Source organism: Malus domestica, chromosome 09 (genome assembly GCF_042453785.1).
Source record: "Malus domestica chromosome 09, GDT2T_hap1".
NCBI classification, from domain to species: Eukaryota; Viridiplantae; Streptophyta; class Magnoliopsida; order Rosales; family Rosaceae; genus Malus; species Malus domestica.
In genome coordinates this window covers 33,890,636-33,916,325 of record NC_091669.1, presented here as the reverse complement: position 1 = coordinate 33,916,325, position 25,690 = coordinate 33,890,636, and the positions used below count along the sequence as shown (strand labels likewise).

The window sequence follows — 25,690 nt, the reverse complement described above, 5'->3', positions numbered from 1 at the left end:
TGGGAAGGTAACCAAAAAAAACGTCTTTTTTGGCTTTCATTCTTTGGCTTGTGAAGGAATTATATATAATGCGTGGCGTCTCATGCTAATTGTGAAGGAATTATAAAAAAATCCGTGTCATATAAGCAATATTTTACAAGGGATTGGATTAAATTTGCATGTCCACATGCAGCTAAATATATCCTTCACATCCGTCAAAATGCGGCGTATTTAAACTCCCGCGAGAATCAACCCATAAAATTAGAAAAAAGAAATTAATTTCTAGGAGATAATTCCTTCTACTCTCTGTCCTTCGTTATGGACATCATTTGAAGCCGAAAAATATGCTTATTTGAACCAACAAAAATAGACAAATAATAAAATCATACACAAAAATGCATTGTATTTTATCGTACCCGCGAATTATCATAACAGAAACGTATATAAAATCATAAAAAATAAAAAATAAAAAATATTTATAATATGGTGGAGAAAGATGGATCAGATGCACCTGGCTTGGTGTCTCTGTGGTATACAGAGATGTAAGTCGCTCAGTTATTTCAGCTTCGATCATTTGGGGAAATAATCATCACTTCCATCTTCTTCTTTTTTCAATAAGAAACTCATAAAAACAAAACAAAACAAAAAAAAGAAATTGAGAAAAATAGATTTGAAAAAAAAAGTGGATTTTGGGGGAATTGGGAGAGATCAGAGTTCTGGCTTGGAAATTAAAATATAGCGCAAGTTTGAATCAGCTTCGATCATATGGGGAAAGTAGCATCACTTCAACTCCCAAAATAAACCCTAATTTGAACACGCAAAATAATCCAAGAACACGCACGCAAAATCAAAGAACATAAACGCAAACCAAATGTTACGAGGAAGGTGATGAGTCTGAGGCGGGGGTAGAGTGAGAGGGTCGGAGGAGGCGATTCAATTATATAGGCTCTCGTCTTGCACTTGGAAACCCTAATTTCATTGAGAATTTTAGGCGCCGTCCAAGTATAGACAAAGCGGCGGAGTTGCTTGATGGTTACCATAAGGCCCAATTATATGTAAGCCCATCAAATCCACTTTCGAACGGAGCCCATTGTGGTGGCTCCTTCCAATTGCAACGTTATCAATTCACTCGCATTTTACTAACGATTGATTCTAAAAACATCATCACCAAAACGAAAAGCGCTTTCAACTATTTTAAATGTAATTCCGAACGAGGACTTAATATCCTTACCCAACTAGGCCAAGGAGAAAGAGTCCCAATTAAGCTTCTTTTAGTGGCTAAACTAAAGGAGTTGAGGATTGTGAGGTCATCTCCATTGGAGATTGTGAGGCTATCTCCATTGGAGATGGCTATAGGGCCATAGGTCATATTTCAGGTCGAAATGTTCCACAATCCAACTCCAATGAAGGGCTGGGCCAAAAGAAAAAAGGAACCCACTAGGTCAAGTTTCAGCCCTTTGGCCATTAGGTTGTGCATTGTTAGCCAGCCAACTAGCCGTTTGCTGGCCCAGTCTATCAACACCTAACAGATACATGACGTCAGTTGACGTTAGCTTTTGGAATTATTTTTTTCTTTTTTTAGGACGAAATTTTAAAAAGAAATTAAAATTTCAAATTTTTTTCCTATGAATACCTAAGCCATTTTTATACCATTTCTCACATATTTTCCCACCCTTCCATACTACCTTAACTCATTTTATTTCAATTCTTCACATTTTTTTTCATATAAATACCCAAGCCATTTAAAGAACACGCTAAATTCAATTGTTGAATTAATGTCTAAGTTGTTGTAGTTTTAATATGGTAATTTAATTCAACAAACTTAAAAATAATATATTATTGAGAGGCTAAACATAGCCAGTTGGAGATTATATATAAATAGAGAGCTTTAATAAAAAGGGCTTGAGATAAGTTTATTTTAACAAAAAACCACCCTATAACTTTATTAACTTGAAATTTAATAAAAATGACAAAATACAATATAATAAGAATAAAAACTAAAGCCTCATCAATAATAAAGAAGCCCTCATGCAACACTAATGTTTCATTTTTCAGCCTATGCCCCTAACGAAAGTCTCATTTCGTCTATTCATTCCATCAAAAAGTTAAATATTTTTATTAGGCTTTGAACTGCATGAAGTTTGTCGAGGCCACACTCCCATTAAATATTTGTGTTGGATGTATCCATGTATCTGCTTGTCACATTTGTTTTCTTTTTAATGTTGGTCAAATCACCTTTTTTATTTTTTTTGGATCAAATCACCTTTATTTTCTATCTTTTATTTGGGTTTGGACGTTTGTACCCTCATCCTTTTGTCTCCATTTGTATTTCCCTTATCAATGCAATTGTTATTACTGACCAAAAATAATAATATCTAGGGAACAATAATAAGGCTAATTCATAAACTCCAGAATATATTATTCAAAAGGAACATGTCAATGAGATGTATGACTTGACTTGTGAAGTCGAGGCATGCTAACCTATCACAATAATGCTAATTATCTGCCAACGAGATGATATTAACAGGCAAATAAGTTAAGTAGTTGTGAAAACTAAATAAATAATTTAAAACTCGTTAGTGCTCTTCAAAATCCTTATCTAAACACAACGTAGTGAAAATCTTGGCTCATAAGAATAGAAATCTCCTCGTTTTAAAACTCATTATTTTGGTTCAGTTTCAAAATAGGTGTAATTTTGTTGCAATTTCAAAAATAGTGTGTTATTTTGGTCCAGTTCCAAAAATAGTGTTGGTTATTTTGGTCCAGTTCCAAAAATAGTGTTGGTTATTTTGGTTTAGATTCAAAATAATGTGGGTTATTTTGTTGTAATTCCCAAAACAATGTTTATTTGTTTCCTTCCAGAAATAATGCAGATTATTTTGATTTAATTTTCAGAAATAGTGAGGGCTACTTTGTTGTAGTTCCAGAAATAATGTGGGCTATTTGGGTCCAATTTCAGAAATAGTGTGAGTTATTTTGATGTAGTTCCAGAAATAATGTAGGTTATTTTGGTTCAGTTTCAAAAATAGTGTGGTTATTTTGTTGTAGTTCCAGAAATAGTTTGGTTATTTTGTTATAGTTTCATAAATAGTGTGGGTTATTTTGGTTTAGTTTCAGAAATAGTGTGATTATTTTGCTATAGTTTTAGAAATAATGTGGGATATTTTGGTTCAACTTCATAAATAGTGTGAGTTATTTTTCTGTAGTTTCATAAATAGCGTGGATTATTTTGGTTCAGTTTTAGAAATAGTGTGATTTATTTTGCTGGAGTTCTGGAAATAGTGTGGTTATTTTGGTTTAGTTTTAGAAATTGTGTGGTTATTTTAGTTCAGTTTCAGAATTAGTATGATTGTTTTGCTATAGTTTCAAAAATAATGTGGGTTATATTGGTTCAATTTTCAGAAATAATGTGGTTATTTTGTTATAATTAAAAAAATAGTGTTTATTTTGTTCTATTACAAAAATAGTATATATTATTTTGGTTTAGTTTTCAAAAGTGGTTGCAATCAATAATACTAAAACCAATATAAGAAGCGTATACACTACCTTATAGCTTTCACACCTTCCAACAATGCATATTTGAATAAGGTTGGCACTGGTGAAACCTATTACATTTTTACACTATTTTATTGGACAAAATAAAAATTGTGTCCCAAGAAATATTTGACACAAAAAACAAGGTTTTTTTCCTTCTAAAATTATTATTTTTATTGTAAATCAAATCAATCACTTTATTTAGACTACAATATTTTATTGAATATACATCTTTAAAATAATAAAATTATTATCTAGAACCCATGTGTTCACTACATACATCATCCTTTTCTATCTTGGTCGTTCTCTTTCTTTTTCTAGCTCTCTCTCGTTTTCTCCATCTAAGTTTCAACTTTCTACCGCTGATCGGCGGCATATTGCTGAAGCGCAGCAGCAAACCTCTATAGATGACCACAATTTTTGCTAGAAAGATCAGAGGGGCTTGGGTATTTAGAAAAAAAATAAATTAATTAAACGCAACAGCATCAGCGCGGCGCTACAAACCACAAGCAGACCCAGATTCCGGCAAAGTCAAAAGATCATTCTTGCATAATCCTCACTCTCAATGGCAATTTCTAATGAGCAGAGGGGTGGACGTCCTTCTTCGTCCATCTGCTCACTTCTCTTCGACAATGGAATAGTTGCTTCGTATATTTGCTTAGGCACCTCAAGGCTCAAATTGTCGTAGGGTATGAAAACGGAGATTAGGTGGAGATCGAGAAAGGGAAGGAAGGAGGGAGGGAGAGAAAGAAAGAGAGAGATTTGATCGATTCAATTGCAAAATGGTGAAATTGGAATTGAATTGAGAATAAAAACGATAATAGAGATTAGACGGAGAGATTGAGAAATGGGGAGAAGATTAAACAGGCGAAGACTAGAAGTCAAGGGTAAAATTGAAAACTAATTGCTTGGGCCAGTCTTATTGGGCTGGTTTAACGTTGGATTTGTACTAACCATTAAATAAACGTATATGATGATTTTTGGTTAAAATTCAAAGTTTTCAAGTCATTTTAGTTAGTTTTCCTATATAAATATAGTCTGATACTGTTCATTTAAAAATATTTTTTTGCAGGGCTATAATTCTGGACAGGCTATGTTAGCCCTTTCGGTTAGAGATAACTTTACTGGAGGAAAGAGCTGGTGGTTAAGAAAATAAATTGGAAGGGGGATGCAAAGGGCTTTTGTCCTTTTTATTTTTTATTTTTTTATGGAGTTTTAATTAAAAAGGTTTCTCTAAACTTTTAATTAACCAAAAATCATCTACTAACTTAATTTTATAAAAAGGGCTTTAAACTTTAATAAAAAAAGTTCAAATTTTAATGAAAAGGATAAAAATTTAATATAATAACAAAAAAACAAAAAAAAAAGCCAACAAAACATCACACACATACACACCCTCCCTCACTCAATCGTTCAACCTCTTTCTCTGTCTCCCTCTTTCACATATTCCCATCAATTTTTCTCTCTCCTTTTACGTCACCCATCCACATCAACTTTGTCTCTCATCTTTTTTTTTCACCTCTCCTCACTCTTTTTTCTCCTTTCACCTCACTCCATAAACATTTTTTTCTCATTTTTTTTTATTTTATTGTTTGTTTATTTGACTATTCTTTCATAATTTTTTAAAACAAACTAAGTAATAATATTACAAGATCAAAAATAAAGAAAAAATTCATTATTCAGTTTTATGAACACTAATACTGTCATTATTTCTTAAACTGAACATTAACTACTTCTTAAACCGAACATTAACTACTTCTTAAACCGAACACTATTTCTTAAATTGAACATTGACTACTTCTTAAACTAAATGTTGACTATATCTTAAACAGAACACTAATACTATCACTATATCTTAAATTGAACACTGACTATTTTGTTAAACTAAATGCTAGTACTATTATTATTTCGTAAACTAAACACTGAATATTTCTTAAACCGAACACCTTGTAAACAAAACGCTAATTATTTCTTAAACCTAACACTAGTACTATCACTATTTCATAAACTAAATAGACTATTTATTAAACCTAATAATAGTACTATCACTATTTTGTAAACTAAGGACTGACAATTTTTTAAACTGAATACTAGTATTATCACTATTTCGTAAACTAGTACTATCACTATTTCGTAAATTAAACACTAACTATTTCTTAACAAAAAACTAACTATTTCGTAAACTAAACACTGATTATTTCATAAAATTGAACACTAGCACTATCACTGTTTTTAAATTAAATACTAACTATTTCATAAACTGAACACTAAAAGTTTCAAAATTTGAAGCTCTCTTCTCATTATCGTATGAATCACTGGCAATAATACTTATATTCTTACAGAGTTAGAATAATGATTTTCACATTTCTAATTGTTCTTTAACATTTCTCTCAAACAATTTATTTGAATTTCCTTTAATTATTTCAATACAAAATTAACAACAAAAGCATAAATGAAAGATCATAAAAGCTAATGTGCCTTCATTGAGGATCATAATCTAATATTCTTTATTTTTAGGTTTTAGATGGTTAGGGTTAAAGTTAATAAAGAATTCCATAATTTGAACATGGGGGTGATGATGAGAGCCTACCCCACGTATAGGGTTAAGTGGTAATCATGTATTGATATCAGTAATATATTTTTTATCTCAAATTTCTCTCTATCTATGGAAATTTTTGGGATTTGTTGATGTCAGTTTGAATGGATTTGGTTGACATTCTCTTCTCTTTCTCTCTCTCACACACTCTCTCTCTGAACCTTTTCCTTCTAGATGAAATATTTAAAAGGTAATTTGTGTGCTGCTTTTGCGCTGTTGGTTTTCTGTTGAAATAGTAGATGCTTGCTTTCACACTGCTCGCATGCGCACGCGCTTTCGGTTGAATAAATTTTTTTTTCTTGTTTTATCTCTTGTCCTTATCATTAAATAAAGTTATTATGTGGCTTTTGGTTAAAATTCAAAGTTTTGAAGTTTTTTTTATTAGTTTTTTTTTTAATAATATGTTTAATTGTGCATTCTTTATGAGTATACTTTTCTTTCTAAATATAAAATGTTTAAAGTGCACAATTAAATTTTAGAGTTCTAATAACAATTTTCTTATTTTATGATATCAAATTATAAAGGTAAATTTGTTTTCAAGAGTGATGTGAAAGTGATTAAAACCTCTTAGGGTGCGTTTGTCGTACCAGACTGTCTCGGACTAGACTAACTTCAAGGACTAAACTGGACTGGTATAGACTAAACTAAATTGGACTAACTTAGTGAAGCGTTAATGTCGGACTAAATCACATATGATAATTTTTTTTGCGATTTTTAATTCAAATTTACCTTAAAAATTAAACAAAAATGAATAATAAAGGGGCAGTGAAGTCTGGAGATGAATGGACCCAAGCACATTTTCTTTCCCCTTCCTTCCTTTGACCTTCCTCGTTTCTCTTCTCCATCATTTTCTCTCTATCAAATTATGCATCAATCTCTTACTTTTCTTATTCAATTAAGAGAATTTGTTGGTTAACCATTTCGCCAAGCCTTCAGAAATTCCAAAAAGAAAGCCAAGCCTTCCAGTAACCAATTAAACCAGCTAATCGATTTACAGAAATTCAAAACAAAAATCAGTTGGGTAAATCCCAGAAGAAGAAAAAACCCAGAACCTGCAGATCTATTTACATAAATTCAGAACAAAAATCGTACCACAGCCAAATCATTCCTTTAATATAAAAAATCATACAGAGAAGATGACAGGGATTGCGAAGCAGTCATGGCAGAGATGACCCAGTCGACAAGGAGGCAAGCCGAAGCTAAAGCCAAAATCAATAGCTTCAAAGCCACAACCACGACAACAGCGAAGCAACGAAGGAGAATAAGATTATGAAGATGACCCAGTCGACGAGGTCATTGTCAAATATGAAGAAGTCGACGAGTTCGTCATTGGAGATGTAGCAGTCGACGAGTTCGTCGTCGGAGATGAAGCCGCGCTCAAAGCTTATGCCGTCGAAATCGAGGTCAAGGAGGTGATTCGAGTTGGATGAAGAAGTTCTTAGCTAGTCCGATGGTTTTCGGAGGGACATGCTAAGAACGGCTAGTGAGGTTGTTAGTGAAAGCGAGTCATGGCTAATCCCATTAAAACTAGTCCAGCTAGGAAACAAACATGGACTGGACTAATATTTAATCTAGTCTAGTCCAATGAAACTTAGTGAGAGCAAACAAACGCCCCTTTAGAGTGTTAGTGTAGCAAAACTACTTTCTTAAGGTCCTCATTTTGAGGACATGTCTCTTTTTATGAGTCTTTAGATTAATATTTTTTTTCCATAGATTAAGCCATCTAAATAATTTTTTCGATAGATTCAGTCCCGACCAAAAAGGTCCACTCCTCTGCGCCGTGGCACAACGGGTTCTCCAAAACTTTGAAAATTTTCCTTTCAGATGCTGGAGTCGAGGTGGGGAACATGCTTTTGTTCTGGGTTTTGTTTTTTCTTTCGCAATTGGATAGAGATATGGGAAAGAAAATTTTGAAACAGGTCCATTCTTTTACACTCGAAGCGGAAAAAAAAAATGAAAAACTCATGAGGAGAGAATAAGAGTGAACGATCAAGAGAGAGTAAAGAGGAAGGGAATCTAGAGGAGAGAGGCGGTAGGTAAAGAAGACAAAAAGTTTCACGCGGAAACATTTTTAACTTAATCACTTTGCATAATTAATGTATTTCGATAAGGGAGTCCAGAGGAGAGAGGCAGTAGGGATAGAAGACAGAAAATTTCACGCGGAAACTTTTTTTAACTTGATCATTTGCATAATTACTGTGTTTCGATATAACATAGATTATTTAATTTGCTAACTTAATCTACTACAACTAATATGAGAACTCATAAGAAAAAGAACTTCACATATCCCCAAAATGGAAATCTTAAGCTCTGGTTAGCGTAATTTCTCAAACTTAAAGAGTTTTATGAAAACATAATAAACTTGGTGATGAGTAAAATTAATCATTAAAAATTACTGAAACTCAACAATGAGAATCCGCGCACAACAACGCAACTTAATAATAATTAATAAATGAGCGAACAGCAGGGGCTGAAGAAGGAAACAAAAGAAAAAACAAACAGAGAAGCTGTAAAGGTGGTGGATGAATCAAACAGGATCCTGTCACCAACTAAGCTACCAGAACGAGCCTGTGCATTAAGGTACCGTTTGATACGTGGAACAGGATGGAATGGAGTGGGACGAGGCGTTCCATCTCACGTTTGGTGCGCCTAAAACGGGTGGAACGAGGGACAAATTTTGGGTGAATTTTCGTTCCGCCTTACCCCCTAGAACGATTCGTTCCACATCTGTGGAACACAAAATTATAACTTCTCCGTCTCCTTCTTCTTCCTTCTTGTTTCCATCCGAGGACATCTTTGCTCCCTCTTCGTTCCGTCCCGTCTTGTCCCGTTCTATTTCGTCCTGTCCCGTCTGCATACCAAACGAGACCTCACAAATTGATTTTTAATTTGAATCATGTTATTGCACAATTTGCATCAATTTTGAGTTGATTTCCGGGTTTTGACTAGTTCAGTTTCGCAGTCAAATTGATTATTTCAAAATTTCAAATTGAACTTTCCATTTTTTGGCACTACTGTTTGGTACGCAGACGGGACGGGACGGGACGGAACAGGATGGAATGGACGATGTAAATATTGAAAAATATAAGGAGAAATTTTGTCATAAAATGTTATAAATTTGTGTTCCATGGATGTGGAACGAGTCGTTCCAAGGGGAAGAGGTGGAACGAAAAATCAGCCAAATTTCGTCTCATGTGACAACCCGTTCCACAGTTTTTAGGCGCACCAAACGTGGGACGGAACGGCTCGTCCTGTTCCATTCCGTCCCGTCCCACGTACGAAACGGTACCAAGGAGAGCTTTGAATAGCGCTTCCTATTTATCTTTGAGAAATGTTGTTGTCGTTTTAAAAAATTTATGGAAGGTTTGCAACGTCAATAACAAATTATTTTATATTTTAAAGATATAATTTAACCTATATATTAATAAAATCTTCTTTATCAACTAAAACAAAAGTGAAAAAACCAAATTTATTCAGTCCACAAAACTAAAGAAAAATAACCAAAATAAAAATAATGGGGCAATTTAGTAAATTAAACACAAAATAATTTTACTGTTTTTTTTTCTAAAGCCTCACACAGCTTGATAACCATATTAGTTTGATCACATTTTTGCTTCCACGTTTTTCTCACAAATAAATAAATTTTTAGTGACAAAATAGTTACCCAGAACCAATCATTAAAGATAAGAATAGCTTTTCAACGACGAAACATCATTTAAAGGTCGTCACTAAAAAAAAAGCTGTAACGATCATTTTATATTTTCTCTCTTTGTAATTTATTTTTTGAATTTTAATAAGCACATTCATAACATGTGTACAATTACTAATTTTTAGTAATAGTAATAATAATTAAAAGAAAACAAAGAATAAGCTTTTTTTTTGTTGTGGGAAGAATAAATAAAAAGAATGTAGGCCATGTTTACTTTACACTAATGTGATAATGAAAGAATCGAAGAACTCAGAAATAAAGAAGCTAAGTACAGGAAATTGGATTTCAAGGTAAAACTCACATGTTATGATTCAATAGGTGTCACTAAACACAGAAAAAAAAAATTAAGAAATGAAATAATTCATATACCCATAGACTTTTTTTATTAGCACCCCACATAATGTTGAATGCACCATACATTAAAATTTAATATTAAATAACTTATATTCCTTACTCTGGAATGACAATTTCAACCTTATTAGGTTCTAAATACACTCCAAATCACTTAATGTATTATTTATCTTCTTCAACTATCAAAACCCCTTTTCACTTTCCATTGTTGAACAAAACCCTAACTAACGAAACTACAACACATTGCTTGAGAAAAATTATTTTTGATGAATGGAACACGAAATCGGTGTTTCAAAAGCTTCACATGAGGTAAACTGAAAGCGTGCAAGAATCATTTAGAGAATGCATCCCGAGAAAATGACAAGTATTGACGAATATTGTATATTGAAATAGAACCAGAGAATCTGGTATTTTCCAACCATATATACTAGTTAAATTGGGAACACAATGGCACAATAACACACCTAAAAAAGATGACATAAGCAGAAGAAGAAAGATTTCCAATCAGAATTATGAAATCTTTGTTAATAGAAAAATAACACACAAGCTTAGACAGATGAAAATGGATGCACTTTATCGAAGGTGATCCTCCCTACTGGACAAAGAGCCTTTAAAATATTTACAGGTCCAGACACCTTATAATTTACCCACAAATTTGGAAATACAATTCAATCTCATTTTCTGCTCCATGGAAAGCAGCAACTCTGCAAAATTTTTGTTCGAAAAAGAAAACGAAATGAGATATAAAAACCAATGTTTGTATGAAAATGTGGGGTGTATAGAGAATTTGGGGTCTATGTAGAAAATGTAAGGTGTATGTTGAGAATGTGGAGTGTGAGAGTATTATGAGGAAGTATGTGAGGTGTATTAAGTGTGTGAGATTTATTCAACAATTTGTGGGATATTAATATAATAAGCCTACCCATATTCTAGTAAACGTAAGAAATTCAAATCACAATTATTTCAATTTCTAATCCCTGTCTGTTAACGTGCTCTTAAAATTGTTCATATTTCATCTTCTTCTCCTACGTGCGTAGAGGGAAAAACTAGCCATTGATTTTGAATGGATCCTAAAATAAATTTCCAAACCAAGGGAGTGGGTCACATAGAACAGAATAATATCTTCTGCAAGAACTTTAGGAAATGCCCTCCCTTCTAGGCTATTTATTATTATTATTATTATTATTATTTTTTTTTTTTTTTTAAGAACAATCGAGATTATCTACATTATGGAAAGAGAGGTGTGCTTAACATCATAATGGACTAACAATAATGTGGTTCAAATTTGTTTTTAACAATAATCGAACTTAAGACCTCTTAGTTACAAGTGAAGAGAAATACCACGAAATGTAGTATTAAATGGCAAATATATTATTATACGAATTCAATCACCAAATTGTAGGACGAACGCACTGACCAAATGTAGGGGCTTACCCGGCAGTTTCCAACACAAATTATTTTTAATGAAACACCAATTAAGAATTTGTTTTTCCTCATAAATATCTCTGTCCTCCCCCAGTTGTATACTACTATCCATCTTCTTCCTTCCCAAAACCCAATCTCCCTCACAATACCACATTTACATCTCTAGATCGATATCATCACCACCATGGCCCTCTCAAGGGCTGCATCGGAGTCGGACGTCTCCGTCCACTCAACGTTCGCTTCTCGATACGTCCGAACTACTCTTCCTAGGTAATTACATCACATGAATTTCTTTATTTTGTGGTTTGTTTTTTTCATTCGTAGTACTATGAATCTAAACCATATATTTTGCGAAAATATTCTTAATACAATTTAGGTTTACAGTCGGACTATATAATACAATTTTGCATGAAAACGAATTTCCCTCTATGCACATATGCATGATTCGTACCGATTGATTTGATCGTGAGATGGATGATTTTTATCACGAAGGTTCAAAATGGCGGAAAATTCGATCCCGAAGGAGGCAGCGTACCAGATCATAAACGATGAGCTGATGTTGGATGGGAACCCTAGGCTGAATCTGGCTTCGTTTGTGACGACATGGATGGAGCCTGAGTGTGATAAACTCATGATGGCCTCCATCAACAAGAATTACGTCGACATGGATGAGTACCCTATCACCACTGAGCTCCAGGTAATAAATTTACTCATTTATTTGTATTTCTTTTTAAAAAGTCGCATCTTTTTTTATCAATATCATTCATCGTCAATCTGAATCCACTCCCATTTAGCAATTATTTATTATATTAAAGTAATAAGAACAGCATAAAATATGGACATAATTTAGCACGTCCTAGTAGTGGGAGTAGGTAAGAATATGTTAATTGTAGACGCGTTAATTAGGGTTATTATATATCATAAACAACGACTTAATCTTTTCTTAGATGTTTTAGAAGTAGATGCCATGTTTGCGGCGTTGTTAATTGCGTTCGATGTTTAATAATCCACATAAGCCAAGGATAGTAATAGCAATATTATTTTTTGAGGGGTTCTGAATTTTAGCTCAATTGGATTTTTGGTTTATAAACTAAAAGTTCGTGAGTATTGATCTCTAAATTTGTTATGATGTGGAGCAATGATCCTTTTGGCTAACTCCATTAGAACTTTCATTAAATAAAGGGTTTAAAGGAACGAAAAATGGATGAAAGTTCTGATGGAGTTAGCAAAAAAGAATGACTGCACATTATAACAAGTTCATGAACCAATACTCACAAATTTTTAATTCAAAATCTAAATCTCAAATTAGACTAAAATTTAGGAACTATTGCTCTAATTTTCTTAAATAATGAAAAAATCAAATGAAAGCAAATTAAATTATAAAAAATATTTCTCCTCCAATCAAATGCCTTTTGTATGATAGCCGACCGATCTATGTTACCATGCCCTCTAGGCTTCTAGTCTTCAACTAGATCTATTCTCTTTCATGTGGATCAACAAGTAAGGTAAGTTCGTGTGGATTAACAAATTGATTTCGATGAAGAACTCTAAAATGGATATTTTTAGTATGTTTTTATGTATTTTACTTTCATGTTCTGTGCTATTAGATGCTATTTTTTAATTAAAATTGCCGATTTAGAGAAAGTGATAGGAAGTAATGGGTAAATATTAGGTCCCACAACCTCTCTACTTGTAAGAAAAAATATGAAAAGGTCTTGCCGTCTTGGTCAGTCGAAAAGTCTATCTTCTTCTTCTTCACTTTCGTTCTTCTCTTCTTTGCCTGATTATCCCACGTAAATGAGAAATTTTTCATTGTAACGGCAATATGAGTGGTATATTACGTGTTTTTATATAAGTAGGGGGAAATTTTTTTTTTTTAAGTTATTAACATTTTAATACACATATCTCACTATTTGTATAGTGATATTTGATGTACTATCTCTTGTGCCGGTCATATTGAAAAATCTCTCTACAGAAACGGTCACCTAAAAGCTGCATTCAACACATGTCTTGTTTTTATTGGGCCGCCTAACTTAACGAGTAGAATAGGTAATACTCAGATATTGTCCTTCATTAATTTCAACCTTCATCAGTATTCACAACCGTTGAATTAGTATAATTTTGATGATAACCGTCCATATTTCGTAGCATTGAAAATAATGTAGCGTGAAATAATCTTTCTGTTTTTACATATGTAATGCCTAAAGTGGTTTAATAAAAACACAAATGAGGAAAATGATAATAACATGGCAATTTGTAATTTGTGGGTAAGAAGGAAAAACTCGAGGCATGTATTTTTGTGAGTTTTTGTTTTTTTTGTTGAATAAATGATATTAAATACATTAAAAAAGTGAATGTATTTTCGTGAATTGAGGACATCGATATTTTTACACTAGGAGTAGGGGAGTTTGTCTAAGTCACACAATGGGGTAACTTAATTTGATATCAAATTCGTTAGCTACAGAATTCGAACCTAACACCTCTCACTTTCAATTGAAAATGAATACCATCAGACGGTAGTACTGAGTAACGTGAATTAAATTATTTAAATAGGAATAGTGTTAGTGATATGACCGAGACCCGTGCATTATTCCAATCCAATTCGCCATGCTTATGGACATTTCAGTTTCTAGAACGACGGACTTGGACTTCTAATGTGAAGTCGATTCACCGCACCACATATATTAATGTCACGCAGTGTCGGGCAAAGTACCCAACAACGAAAATAATCTTTGTTATTGAAGAAAAAAAAATCATAAATACATTCATTTTGGCTTTTTGCACATGTTTGTTGAATTATGTTTGCTGTTTTTATTTGATTTATTCAATTTAAAGGCTAAGAATTCAAAAAAGTGTGTGACAAACTAATAAGAGTGTGAAAATTATCTTATCTCTGACTAAAAAAGTTATAAATTATAAACTTAGTTCAGTGGCCAAAATATTTAGAGGAGTTATTTTAAGTTGCAAAGTTATAAAAAATTGCTCTTAGGACCACATGCAAGGCTTTGTGAAGTGAAAATCTTACACGAAAATAAAAGTGGATTTCTTTTAATGAGAATGAAAAGAGTTGTTTTTTTTTAAACAAAAAAAATTACGGTTGATATTACCACTCCAGGCTATGTTATGTTAAGAAAGATAATGCTTTGAACTCGATAAGCAATTTATTGAACAAAAAACATAACTACCAAAACAATTACTACTTTTTTTTTAAAAAAAAATTATTATTAAAAGAAGGGAAAATGTTCAAAACTATTACAAGGATTTAGAAAATGAGGGGGTTCAGAACTCGGAATGCATGATAGAAACCCAAAACCTTATTCACTACTTATGTGATAACAAGAGTTGATTGAGTTCTCAATAGTGGTGTATTTAATGGTTGAGGATCCTCTCCTGATCCTCTTTGTGGGGATCATAGGGATGCTCACATCCTAGTCGGGATCATAAGGATGCTCACATCCTAGTCGGGATCATATGGATGCTCACATCCTAGTCGTTCATCGTATATCGTGCCGTCAGTTTTCGTTAGATACTATTTATGTTTAATTGCACGATGTATGATAAACAACTAGGATGTGAGGATCCCTAAGATCCCTACAACTTGGATCCGGATGAGATTCAAATGCCTGCAAAACTTTCAATGTGAGAACAATTTTAATTTCTTCACCTACATTATTGTCCCAATATTTTCAGAAGTTTTGTTCAAAGAGTATATTAGAAATACTTTTGGGATGACTAAATGCGAGTTTTGACAATTAATTTTTTTTCTCCCTATGTTTGTTTTATTTTGATTTTGATTTATTTAGGGTAAACTTGATTCCAAAATAAAGCCTTTCTCCTTCGATTCACTTCGATGCACAAGGAGAGACACAAAGGATGAGTCGAAATGTCAAACTTTTTTATTTGGAGCAAATGATATTGTAAGAGAGTGGGTTGACTTAGCCTCACAATGAGCTAACAATAATGTGGTTCAAATTCGTCTTTGAAGAGAATTAAACTTAAGACTTTTCACTTACAAATGAGGAAGAATACCATAGTACTAAGTAGCAATGCCAAACTCTTAGATAAGGCCAATTTGATTATAGTAGATAGATGTATAAATTATTTTTTTGCGTTTACTACTTTTATTTTTTTTTATTTTTGGTGTGACTACTTTTATTTTCTATTCCCTCCCCTTCTAAGAAATATAAAATCATCAATTACATATGTCAAAATTAATTGCATGCATGGTTTACAACTTTACATAAAAAAATTTCAGTCCGTTTTGTAAAACGTGTTGATGTGAAAGATTGGATGCATGTTTTGACTTTGGTCTAGAAGGAAGAACCAAACTTTCATTGACGATCGAGTATGCATGAATCAGTTTTAAAACTGAATTAGAATTAGAATTAGAACCAGTCTCAGTCAAGAAATTTCCAAATGTTGACTGCATAGCGTACATTTAAAGTTTCGGAATCGAATTAGAATTCGAACAGTGAATTTTTTCTTTTTGTTCATCTTTTAACCTACCTCCAGTTTTTAGATTTTTTAACTGCCATATTTGTAGCATTACGTTTGTTTCTCTAAGTTAAAGTTTTGCGTATACCAACTAATGGAGGCCAACTCACAATTATACTGATTGCATTGCCTTTCGTGAGGACTGAGGTGAGAGACAAATAAAAATCGAAGAATAAATGCATCTATAACTTTCATTCTGAGAATCTGAATGTTACGATTAACCACTCACAATGAATTTGTAATTTATTTTCTACTAATTTATAGAATTAATTTTACAAACCTTATGATAAATTCTGAAAGCTAAAGGGTGCACGTACAGTTAGTGCATACATGGAACTGATGTGTGTTTTGATATTATGCGCATGAAAACATGACAGAATCGGTGCGTAAACATAATAGCTCATCTGTTCAATGCACCATTGGGCGATTCAGAGGCAGCCGTTGGAGTGGGAACGGTGGGCTCTTCTGAGGCCATCATGTTGGCTGGCTTGGCATTCAAGAGGAAGTGGCAAAACAAGAGGAGAGCTGAGGGCAAACCCGTTGACAAACCCAACATTGTCACCGGAGCCAATGTCCAGGTATTCATATAGCTATCATTATACAATTTATGTTATGAATACCACATTCTTAAACTACATTGATGAACCATGGTATGTGACTTGAGTGGTCGACTTGTTGCCTTAGTTATCATGACTGGTTGGTACTCGAACATCAATTGACGCGTAATGTAATGTGATTTAAGTACTAGTGCACAAAAAATTTGGTACTTTCAGCATTACAAACTACTGTGACTCGTTTTTCCTCTGCTACATATATACTGAACTAAATAAATATACCTTGTTGTATAAATTTAAGGTGTGCTGGGAGAAGTTTGCAAGGTACTTTGAGGTGGAGTTGAAGGAGGTGAAGTTGAGGGAGGGCTACTATGTAATGGACCCTGAGAAAGCAGTGGAAATGGTTGATGAGAACACAATCTGCGTTGCTGCTATCCTCGGCTCCACCCTCAACGGTGAGTTCGAAGATGTCAAGCTCTTGAATGATCTCTTGATAGAGAAGAACAAGGAAACTGGGTATGCATCTCTATCTCTATCTATATCTTACAAGTTCGTTGGTGTAGGCGTATGTACGTACATTGTGACTTGGTGTACTTGTACAAGATCAAGAATTGTAGTATTTTGAAACTTTTATTACCAACTGATGTGACACATTATTTACTGGTTTACATCTTCTGCTTGGGTATGCAGATGGGATACTTCAATCCATGTAGACGCAGCAAGTGGCGGGTTTATTGCTCCATTTCTTTACCCAGAACTGGAATGGGATTTCCGTTTGCCCCTTGTGAAGAGCATCAACGTTAGCGGACACAAGTACGGACTCGTGTACGCAGGGATTGGATGGGTCATCTGGAGGAACAAAGAAGATTTGCCGGACGAACTCATCTTCCATATCAACTATCTTGGAGCTGACCAACCTACTTTCACCCTCAACTTCTCAAAAGGTACTTTTTTAAAAGACTTCATTAATTTAGTGACAGAATTAACAATTAATTCACTTAATTAAGTAAATGTTAAACTTTCGACTGAGTATAAATGTTTTTCACCATGTAGGCTCCAGCCAAATTATTGCTCAATATTATCAACTGATTCGCTTGGGTTTTGAGGTGAGTACACTAATAACTTCTAAATGAAATAATCATGAAAATTTTACCATTAATTATATGTACATGTCAAATGGCTTATAGGACACCTCTAATTTCCTGATAGGTCAATCTTGCATAAAATATTAATCCAATAGAAAATCATTTAGACATCTAATTGTGATCAAGTAAATATGCCTGAAAGTCTCAAACGTGATACTAATATGTTAATTCTTGTATATGTAAATCAGGGATACAGGAACGTCATGGAAAATTGTCGTGAAAACATGGTAGTACTAAACGAAGGATTGGAGAAGACAGGTCGCTTCAACATAGTCTCCAAAGACGAAGGTGTACCCTTGGTGGCCTTCTCTTTGAAGGATAACCATCGCCATGACGAGTTTGAAATCTCCGACTTGCTTCGCCGCTTCGGATGGATCGTTCCGGCATACACCATGCCCCCAGATGCGCAACACATCACCGTGCTACGTGTTGTCATTAGGGAAGACTTCTCTCGCACTTTGGCGGAGCGGCTTGTGAATGACATCAAAAAAGTGTTGACTGAACTTGACACGCTTCCATCTAAACTTAGCTCCAATGTGAAGGCTGCTGATGAAAAAGGTGAGAAACCTGGGACGACACTTGAGAGTAAGAAGAGTGATTTGGAGAAAACAAGGGAGATCACGACAGTTTGGAGGAAGTTTGTTATGGCCAGGAAGCAGAAGATGAATGTTGTTTGTTAGAAAGGTCTCCCTTTTGCTACCTCTAATGAATTATTGACCTATCTTCTAAGATTATGTGTGTTATTGTCATGTTTGGGTTATTTCTGTACTTGTACTATTGTCCTTACAGTTCGGGTGGGAGTGAGCGTCCATTTTATTTGGTGTGTGACAATTTCTTTTGCTCAAGTAGTTGATGCCGGGTGCTGACCCCCTTTTACTTTGTAAAAGTTGAAAAGGGGCTCCTGAGTATGTATGCTGATGACAAGACTTAATTGAAGTTGCAATCAGCAAAGAACTCTGATTAAACATTTCATTGAAGTTGTTTCTTGTATTAAGTAATAATCCAATGTCGAACCCCAATTGGTCTCACAAATAACTAAAGATTACTTGGAGTACAATTAAGGAACAATTACCCGGAATCATCAATATTCAACATTAAAAAACAAGGAGGGCAGTTCAAGCCAACATAACAATCTTTTTTTTTTTTTTTAATGAATAAAGATTAAACGAGATTAGATTTTCCGTAATGATCGTGTGTGAGACATCTACCCTCTCATAAAAGGAGTGAGAATCTAATACGCATGGCACACTTGTTGATTTCATTTAACTCTAACTTTACGAAACTAATACGCTTGTGTACATGGGTCGAGACTCGAAGAAATTTCACCGTACACTTGTTCATACTGTCTTTTGATACGTGGTACAAGGGACGAAATGACAAGCGTTTTCTGGAAATCCATTAAGGACAAGGTTTCTACATCTTACTCTTAAGTGCTTCACTAATACTACTTTTTGTAACTACATGCTGTTGTGATCAAGATGGTGGTTGCTTATATGATTCTTTCTCTTTGTTGTATCTGCAGCTTATTTTTCCATTTGTGGAATTGGACATCAAATACTTTGACCTTGGTCTTCCTCATCGGGATGCCACTGATGACAAGGTTACTGTTGAAAGTACGTTTATCGTATCTCTACTTCAAGTTCTTAGAACGGAAGAACAATGAGCGCTTAGAATATCTTTTTGCTTGTAAATTTTATTTTGCTATTTCATTCCGCATCTCTAACACTTGGTATTTTAGGTACAATGTAGAGATCAAGTGTGCAACTATTACTCCAGGTATACACTACTGAACAATTATACATGCATTTGTTTTCTAACTCTAGATCCTGTATTAATATTTTCAGTCGTCACCGAGAGATTGACAAAATTCATGATATTATTGTTATAATTGACAGATGAAGCTCGTATGAAGGAGTTTAACTTGAAGAGTATGTGGAGGAGTCCCAATGGGACTATTAGGAATATTTTGAATGGTTAGTGAACTGTCAACTATACGTTTTCATCTTTTGAACAATATTCTTTTCAAATTACAATGATTGCTTTTTCTACAGGTACTGTTTTCAGAGAACCAATTACTTGCAAAAACATCCCTCGCCTTATCCCAGGTATTATAATGTCATATGGTGATTCTATAGTTTCGTCGGATTAGAACTATGCTTATTGTTTCTGTTTTCAGGCTGGACAAAGCCGATATGCATTGGAAGACATGCTTTTGGTGATCAGTCGAGCAACTGATGCAGTCATTAAAGGACCTGGGAAACTGAAATTGGTGTTTGGTAAACTTTTATCTTTACTTTGATAGTATTAGATTTGTGTACAGCACTGTAGTTTAGTAGGATTATACGTGCAGAGTTTCTCTTGATAGATGATAGTTCTTAAATTCCTTTAGTTTTTGGTCTTATTACATGATAAATGCTTGCAGTGCCAGAAGGAAAGGATGAGAAGACAGAGCTAGAGGTTTACAACTTTACAGGGGAGGGGGGAGTTGCATTGGCCATGTACAACACTGATGAGGTTTACTTTGTTACTCCTTTCGTGTTTCTGTTGAAAGAATTTCTTGATTGCTGTGAGTCACTGGGTTTGTCCCTTATATTGTATATCTGTCTTTGGTATGCAGTCCATCCGTGCTGTTGCAGAGGCTTCCATGACCACAGCTTATGAGAAAAAGTGGCTTCTTTATCTTAGCACAAAAAATACTACTCAGTATGATGGAAGGTACGCAGATTCCTAATTTCCTTGTTTTGACAAACAAAAAAAGGATTTAAAATTTGTACTAATCATTTTCTGACCTATCTATATTTTGTTGTTGTTCATGATATAAGATTCAAGGACATATTTCAACAAGTTTATGAAGCTAACTGGAAATCGAAGTTTGAAGCTGCTGGAATATGGTAAGGAGTCAGGATTGGAAAAGCCTGGCGATTTTGTTTGATAGTAATGGATCCTGAGGTCAAATGGTGTTGTTTTATTGACTGTATACTATTGGATTGGAAGGTATGAGCATCGTCTCATTGATGATATGGTGGCTTATGCACTTAAAAGTGGTGGTGGGTATGTTTGGGCATGCAAGAATTATGATGGAGATGTGCAAAGTGATATGTTAGCTCAAGGTTTGTACAACTGCCCATTTGCTAATTTTTGTTTCATCTCATCAATGATTTGCATACTGAGCGATTGCAGTTTTTAACTTGTGGTTCTATTGTAGGGTTTGGATCTCTTGGATTGATGACATCAGTACTGGTATGTTATACCTGTTTCATGTGTATTTGCACCTATCCCTGCATCCCTCACTCCCTAATTTGTGTGAATCCTTGTCCGTCACTTACTGGAGTATTTCATGGGTACAGGTGTGCCCAGATGGAAAGACCATAGAAGCTGAAGCTGCCCACGGTACAGTTACTCGGCATTACAGGGTTCACCAGAAGGGAGGCGAAACGAGTACAAACAGCATAGCTTCTATCTTTGCTTGGACAAGAGGACTTGCACACAGGTATATTAGAAAGATTGTTTTCCAAGTTAGCGCTCCTCTTTGATATCTTAATGTTCCTTGAAATGGTCAGTAGATCTGAATTTGAATGTGTCTCGGTAATAGGGCGAAGTTGGATGACAATGCAAGAGTTTTGGAGTTCACTCAAAAACTCGAAGAAGCTTGTATTGGAAGTGTGGAATCGGGGAAAATGACCAAGGATCTTGCATTAATTCTTCACGGATCCAAGTAAGTATTTGATAGTTTATTTTATCTTCAGAATTTGTCTCTCTGCGCATGTGAGTTGTGTTTTCCTGTGCCTCTGTATGAGCAGTGATGTTATTTAAAACATGCTTTCGTGTGCTGCAGGCTGGCTGGGAACCACTACTTGAACACTGAAGAATTCATTGTTGCTGTGGCCGAGGAACTGAAAGCTAAGCTTGCTTGCTAGGAACCACTGCAGTTCTCAGACTTGCATTGGAGGTGAGTGTTCCTTCCTGTTTTCCGCCTGTTTATAGGGAAATTTTTAATACACAATTTAAATGTCTTGCTTCATTTCCTTGTGATTCCCATGTTTTTTTGAGAAATTATTCTACCCTCTCCTTCGTTTTTTTGGTTTTATTGAAATAGTTTTCTCATTTAGCGCAAACATTTTCTTTCATCTTTTGAAGTTAATAAATTCTAGGTTGTGTTTCAGGGATAGGCAATTGCAGTGGCGGATTCAGGATTTTTAACTCGGAGGGTCCCAATAATAAAGGTAAAAAATTTATAGACAAAAATAATATTGAGAAGTTAAATATAATACATTTCATTCAAAAATCATATGCAAAACATCATTACAAGTTATAAAATCCTAATTCAAGCGTCCACGACGAGGTTTCATAGTCTAAAAATGTTCCATGATAGCTTCATTACCAATACATGAAAAAACATCTTTCTCAATGTAAACAACTAAGGTGTCACTCAACCATTGATCTCCCTTTTGTTGCAAAGTTGACCCTTGATGATATTCATAGCGGAAAATGTCCTTTCTACTGAAGCGGTTGCAACCGGTAAAACAAAAAACAAGCAAATATACATATGCAAATGTTTTATGAGTACACAAACATAAAACATATCAACAATCATATCAATAATAGACTAAAAATCTCCATCAATGTCTAATATAATTTAATTGAGATTAGATTAGAATTTCAAAAAATTTACTTTAATTTTGAACCAAATAGTGGTGGAGTGGAGAATTGAAACATGTGATATTTGATTTATGTAATTATAATATAGGATTGGGTCACGGGTGGGATTAGAAATTTAGGGTTTTGAAATTGGGGGAAGGAGGGAACCAAATAATGGGGAATTGGGGGAAAAGCAGCGGGGAAAGAGAGAACTCTAGGGAAAGATGTGGGGCTAAGGGGCTGGGCTTTAAAATTAAAACAATATGGAGTCATCATTCATGGCCCAAGACTCATGGACAAAAGAGTGTTTTTTGTCTCCCTATTTTTTTTTTTATAAACTTAAAACAATTGGCCAAAACACTGCCATTTTGGACCAATTGTTAAAAGGGAACTTTAATGAAAAGCACCCGGTACTGTTCACTTTAACGAAAAACCACATTTTTACACTAAAAAGTCAATTCTGGTACTATTCACTTTACCCTTTATTTTGTTCTTATCATTAAAACTCAAAATTTTCAAGCCATTTTCATTAGTTTTCCTTTGTTAAAAACCCCTATTTTCTTTCTTCTTCCCCGCTGTCTTCTTCTCTGTTGCAACCTGCAACCTGCAATCTGAAACCTGCACAGCAGCACAGACCTCGTGTTTGAGGGGTCCTCCGGAAAATTTCTAACATCAATTTAGGGTCGTCGAGGGGTCTTGGGACCTCCCAGGTCCTTCTGTAGATCCGCCACTGGGCAACTGTGGACTTGTGTATTTTGAAATATGGCAGGAAGGGCGGAAAAGGCGAAGACAAGGGTGGCGGAAACTTCCCCCTCTGGTGTTATGTTAGAGTTGTTGACTCATCTGTTTCTTGAGTGTGTTAGTTTCTTGTGCACCATTTGGATTCTCGACTCTTATTGATTTGCCTGTTCTTTCTTCCTCGTCGGTTGCTAGCTTCAGCAATTTTCCTTCTTCATGACACACCTCAAATTTTGACTCCTCTCTTTATAGAATAACATTTCAGGGTTCGTTGCAAACTGTTTTTGAAAAACGTCTTTAGAGAAATTGATTTTGAATTTCAAAATCACTTATGTGCTTTTTACAAAAAGAACTTAAAATGCTTTTTGAAAGAAGCACCAAATATCTGTTTTTTGCAAAAAGTACTTTAAAGTGATTTTCTAAGATCTACTTGGATTTTTAATAAGAATTGGTTTTAAAAGCATTTTCACAAAAAGAATTGTTGTAATCTTTGTTTGGTTCATCTTAGGATACACTGTCTGAAGTCTGTTAACCGATACTACCAAGCCCGAGTAATGTTCTTCATTGGCAAATGCATTTCAAAAAATAATGGCAGATGGTTCGTACCTATTGATATGGAAAGAGATCCTCTTCGGATCTCTTCTACCAAGATCATCGGATCAAGTGTTCCGGACCTTCCAAATTTTATCTAACGGCTAAAAATTATCACAGCTTTTAAGGGATCAAAACAAGTGGACCGTTGGATGAAATTTAGAAGACCAAGATCACTTGATCCGATGGGTTTGGTGGAGAGAATCTCTTACCTGGTGATATATATCCACCAAAGATATGTCGATATCTTGACTCGACATGACTTTTAAGTGAATTTTCTCGGAACTTTGAAGGATAGATGATGAATTTGGTTTAATGCAGTTGGAGTTTCTCTTTTAAAATCTTGATTAAATCACGTTTGGTTTAATACTCTTAAATTTAAAACTTGTAATCCTTCAAATTTTCAATTAAGTACTATGATAATTTTCAATTTCTTTTTTTGAAAGAATAATTTGCCATTAGGGTCTAGTCTTTTTCAATAATGTTAAGAGAACATGGACTTATGTCATTTCATGTTTTTGCACAATATTTTATAATATTATTATAAAAATTGACCTTAAATTGTGAAGTGACAAAGTCTCCTACTTTTTATGAAGTATTTTTACTTGTCTCACTCACCTTTGATAAAAGGTTAGGGAAAGGAATTCTCTTCGGATCTATTTTGTAGGGATTTTAGAAATCCCCACATCCTAACCGTTTATCGTATATCGTCCGATCAGTTTTCTTCAGATATTATTTATGTTTAATTTTAAATAAAAAATTCAAATAATTATACAAATTGTGTCATACAAATTGTCTTATTTTACAAGGGACTGGATTACTGATTACGTTTGCATGTCCACATGCACCTAAATATCCCTTCACACTGTTCAATTGTGAACTCCGTCTAAATGCCGCGTGTATAAACTCCCGCGAGAATAAACCCATAAAAAAATAAAAAAAGAGGATAAATCGAACCAATAAAACAGACAAAAATAATAAAATCATACACAAAATGCATTGTATTTTATTGTACCAACGAAATTAGCATAACATAAAATATAAAAAATTATAGAAAATTAAAAATTAAAAGAAAAAAAAGATGTATAATATGTATATGGTGGAGAAAGATGGATCAGATGCACCTGGATTCGTATCTCTGCGGTATACAGAGATGTAAGTTGCTCAGTTATTTCAGCTTCCATCATTTGGGGAAATAATCATTACTTTCATCTTTTCTTTTCTCTATTTTTTTCGATACCAAATTCATAAAATAACTAAATTAAAAACCAAGAAATTGAGAAAAATTAATTTGAAAAAAAAAAAAAAAAAGAGGGTGGATTTTGGGGAATTGGGAGAGATCAGAGTTCTGGCTTGGAAATTAAAATATAGCGCAAGTTTGAATCAGCTTCGATCATATGGGGAAAGTAGCATCACTTCAATCCCAAATCCCCCTTCCACCAACATAAACCCTAATTTCAAAACAAATCAAAAAACACGCAGGCAAAATCAAATAACATAAAGGCAAACAAAATGTGGGTTTAGCAGAAATAGAACAGATTCGAGGAAGGTGAAGAGTCAGGGGCGGAGGTAGAGTGAGAGGGTTGGAGGAGGCGATTCGATTATATAGGCTCTCGTCACTTTCAAACCCTAATTTCATTGAGAATTTTAGGCCCGGTCCAAGTATAGACAATGCGGTGGAGTTGCTTGATAGTAACCCAAGGCCCAATTAGATGTAAGCCCATTAAATCCACTTTCGAACAAAGCCCATTGTGGTGGCTGCTTCCATTTCCAACTTTGTCAATTCACTTACAATTTTACTAAAAATTGATTCTAAAAATGTTGTAACAAAAAAAGTTTTTAGATATTTTTTTAAAAGTAATTTCAAACGAGTACTTAATATTCTTACCCAACAAGGCCAAGGAGAAAGAGTCCCAATTATATTTTTTTTAAAAGT

The 25,690-nt window shown here is 34.2% G+C and overlaps 1 protein-coding gene, 2 non-coding genes and 3 pseudogenes across 3 annotated transcripts; 2 read left to right on the top strand and 4 right to left on the bottom strand.

The window, feature by feature from the left end:
* Window positions 1-475: 475 nt before the first annotated feature.
* On the bottom strand, window positions 476-578 carry LOC114827198 (small nucleolar RNA Z103). The gene has a single exon (XR_003776419.1). It is a non-coding gene; the product is annotated as a small nucleolar RNA Z103 (small nucleolar RNA).
* Window positions 579-682: 104 nt separating this feature from the next.
* Window positions 683-769, bottom strand: LOC114827202 (small nucleolar RNA Z103; annotated as a pseudogene).
* Window positions 770-11,674: 10,905 nt separating this feature from the next.
* LOC103444239 (glutamate decarboxylase 1) lies at window positions 11,675-18,618 on the top strand. The gene is made up of 7 exons (XM_029108643.2): window positions 11,675-11,864; window positions 12,087-12,291; window positions 16,466-16,666; window positions 16,944-17,158; window positions 17,333-17,586; window positions 17,696-17,748; window positions 17,976-18,618. Exons 1-7 carry the CDS (start codon window positions 11,779-11,781, stop codon window positions 18,465-18,467), a joined length of 1,506 nt encoding a protein of 501 aa, XP_028964476.2. The 5' UTR covers window positions 11,675-11,778; the 3' UTR covers window positions 18,468-18,618.
* Window positions 18,619-19,379: 761 nt separating this feature from the next.
* On the top strand, window positions 19,380-21,748 carry LOC103421962 (isocitrate dehydrogenase [NADP], chloroplastic-like; annotated as a pseudogene).
* Window positions 21,749-24,863: 3,115 nt separating this feature from the next.
* On the bottom strand, window positions 24,864-24,966 carry LOC114827199 (small nucleolar RNA Z103). Its single transcript, XR_003776420.2, has one exon. It is a non-coding gene; the product is annotated as a small nucleolar RNA Z103 (small nucleolar RNA).
* Window positions 24,967-25,089: 123 nt separating this feature from the next.
* On the bottom strand, window positions 25,090-25,176 carry LOC114827201 (small nucleolar RNA Z103; annotated as a pseudogene).
* Between the last annotated feature and the right edge of the window lie 514 nt (window positions 25,177-25,690).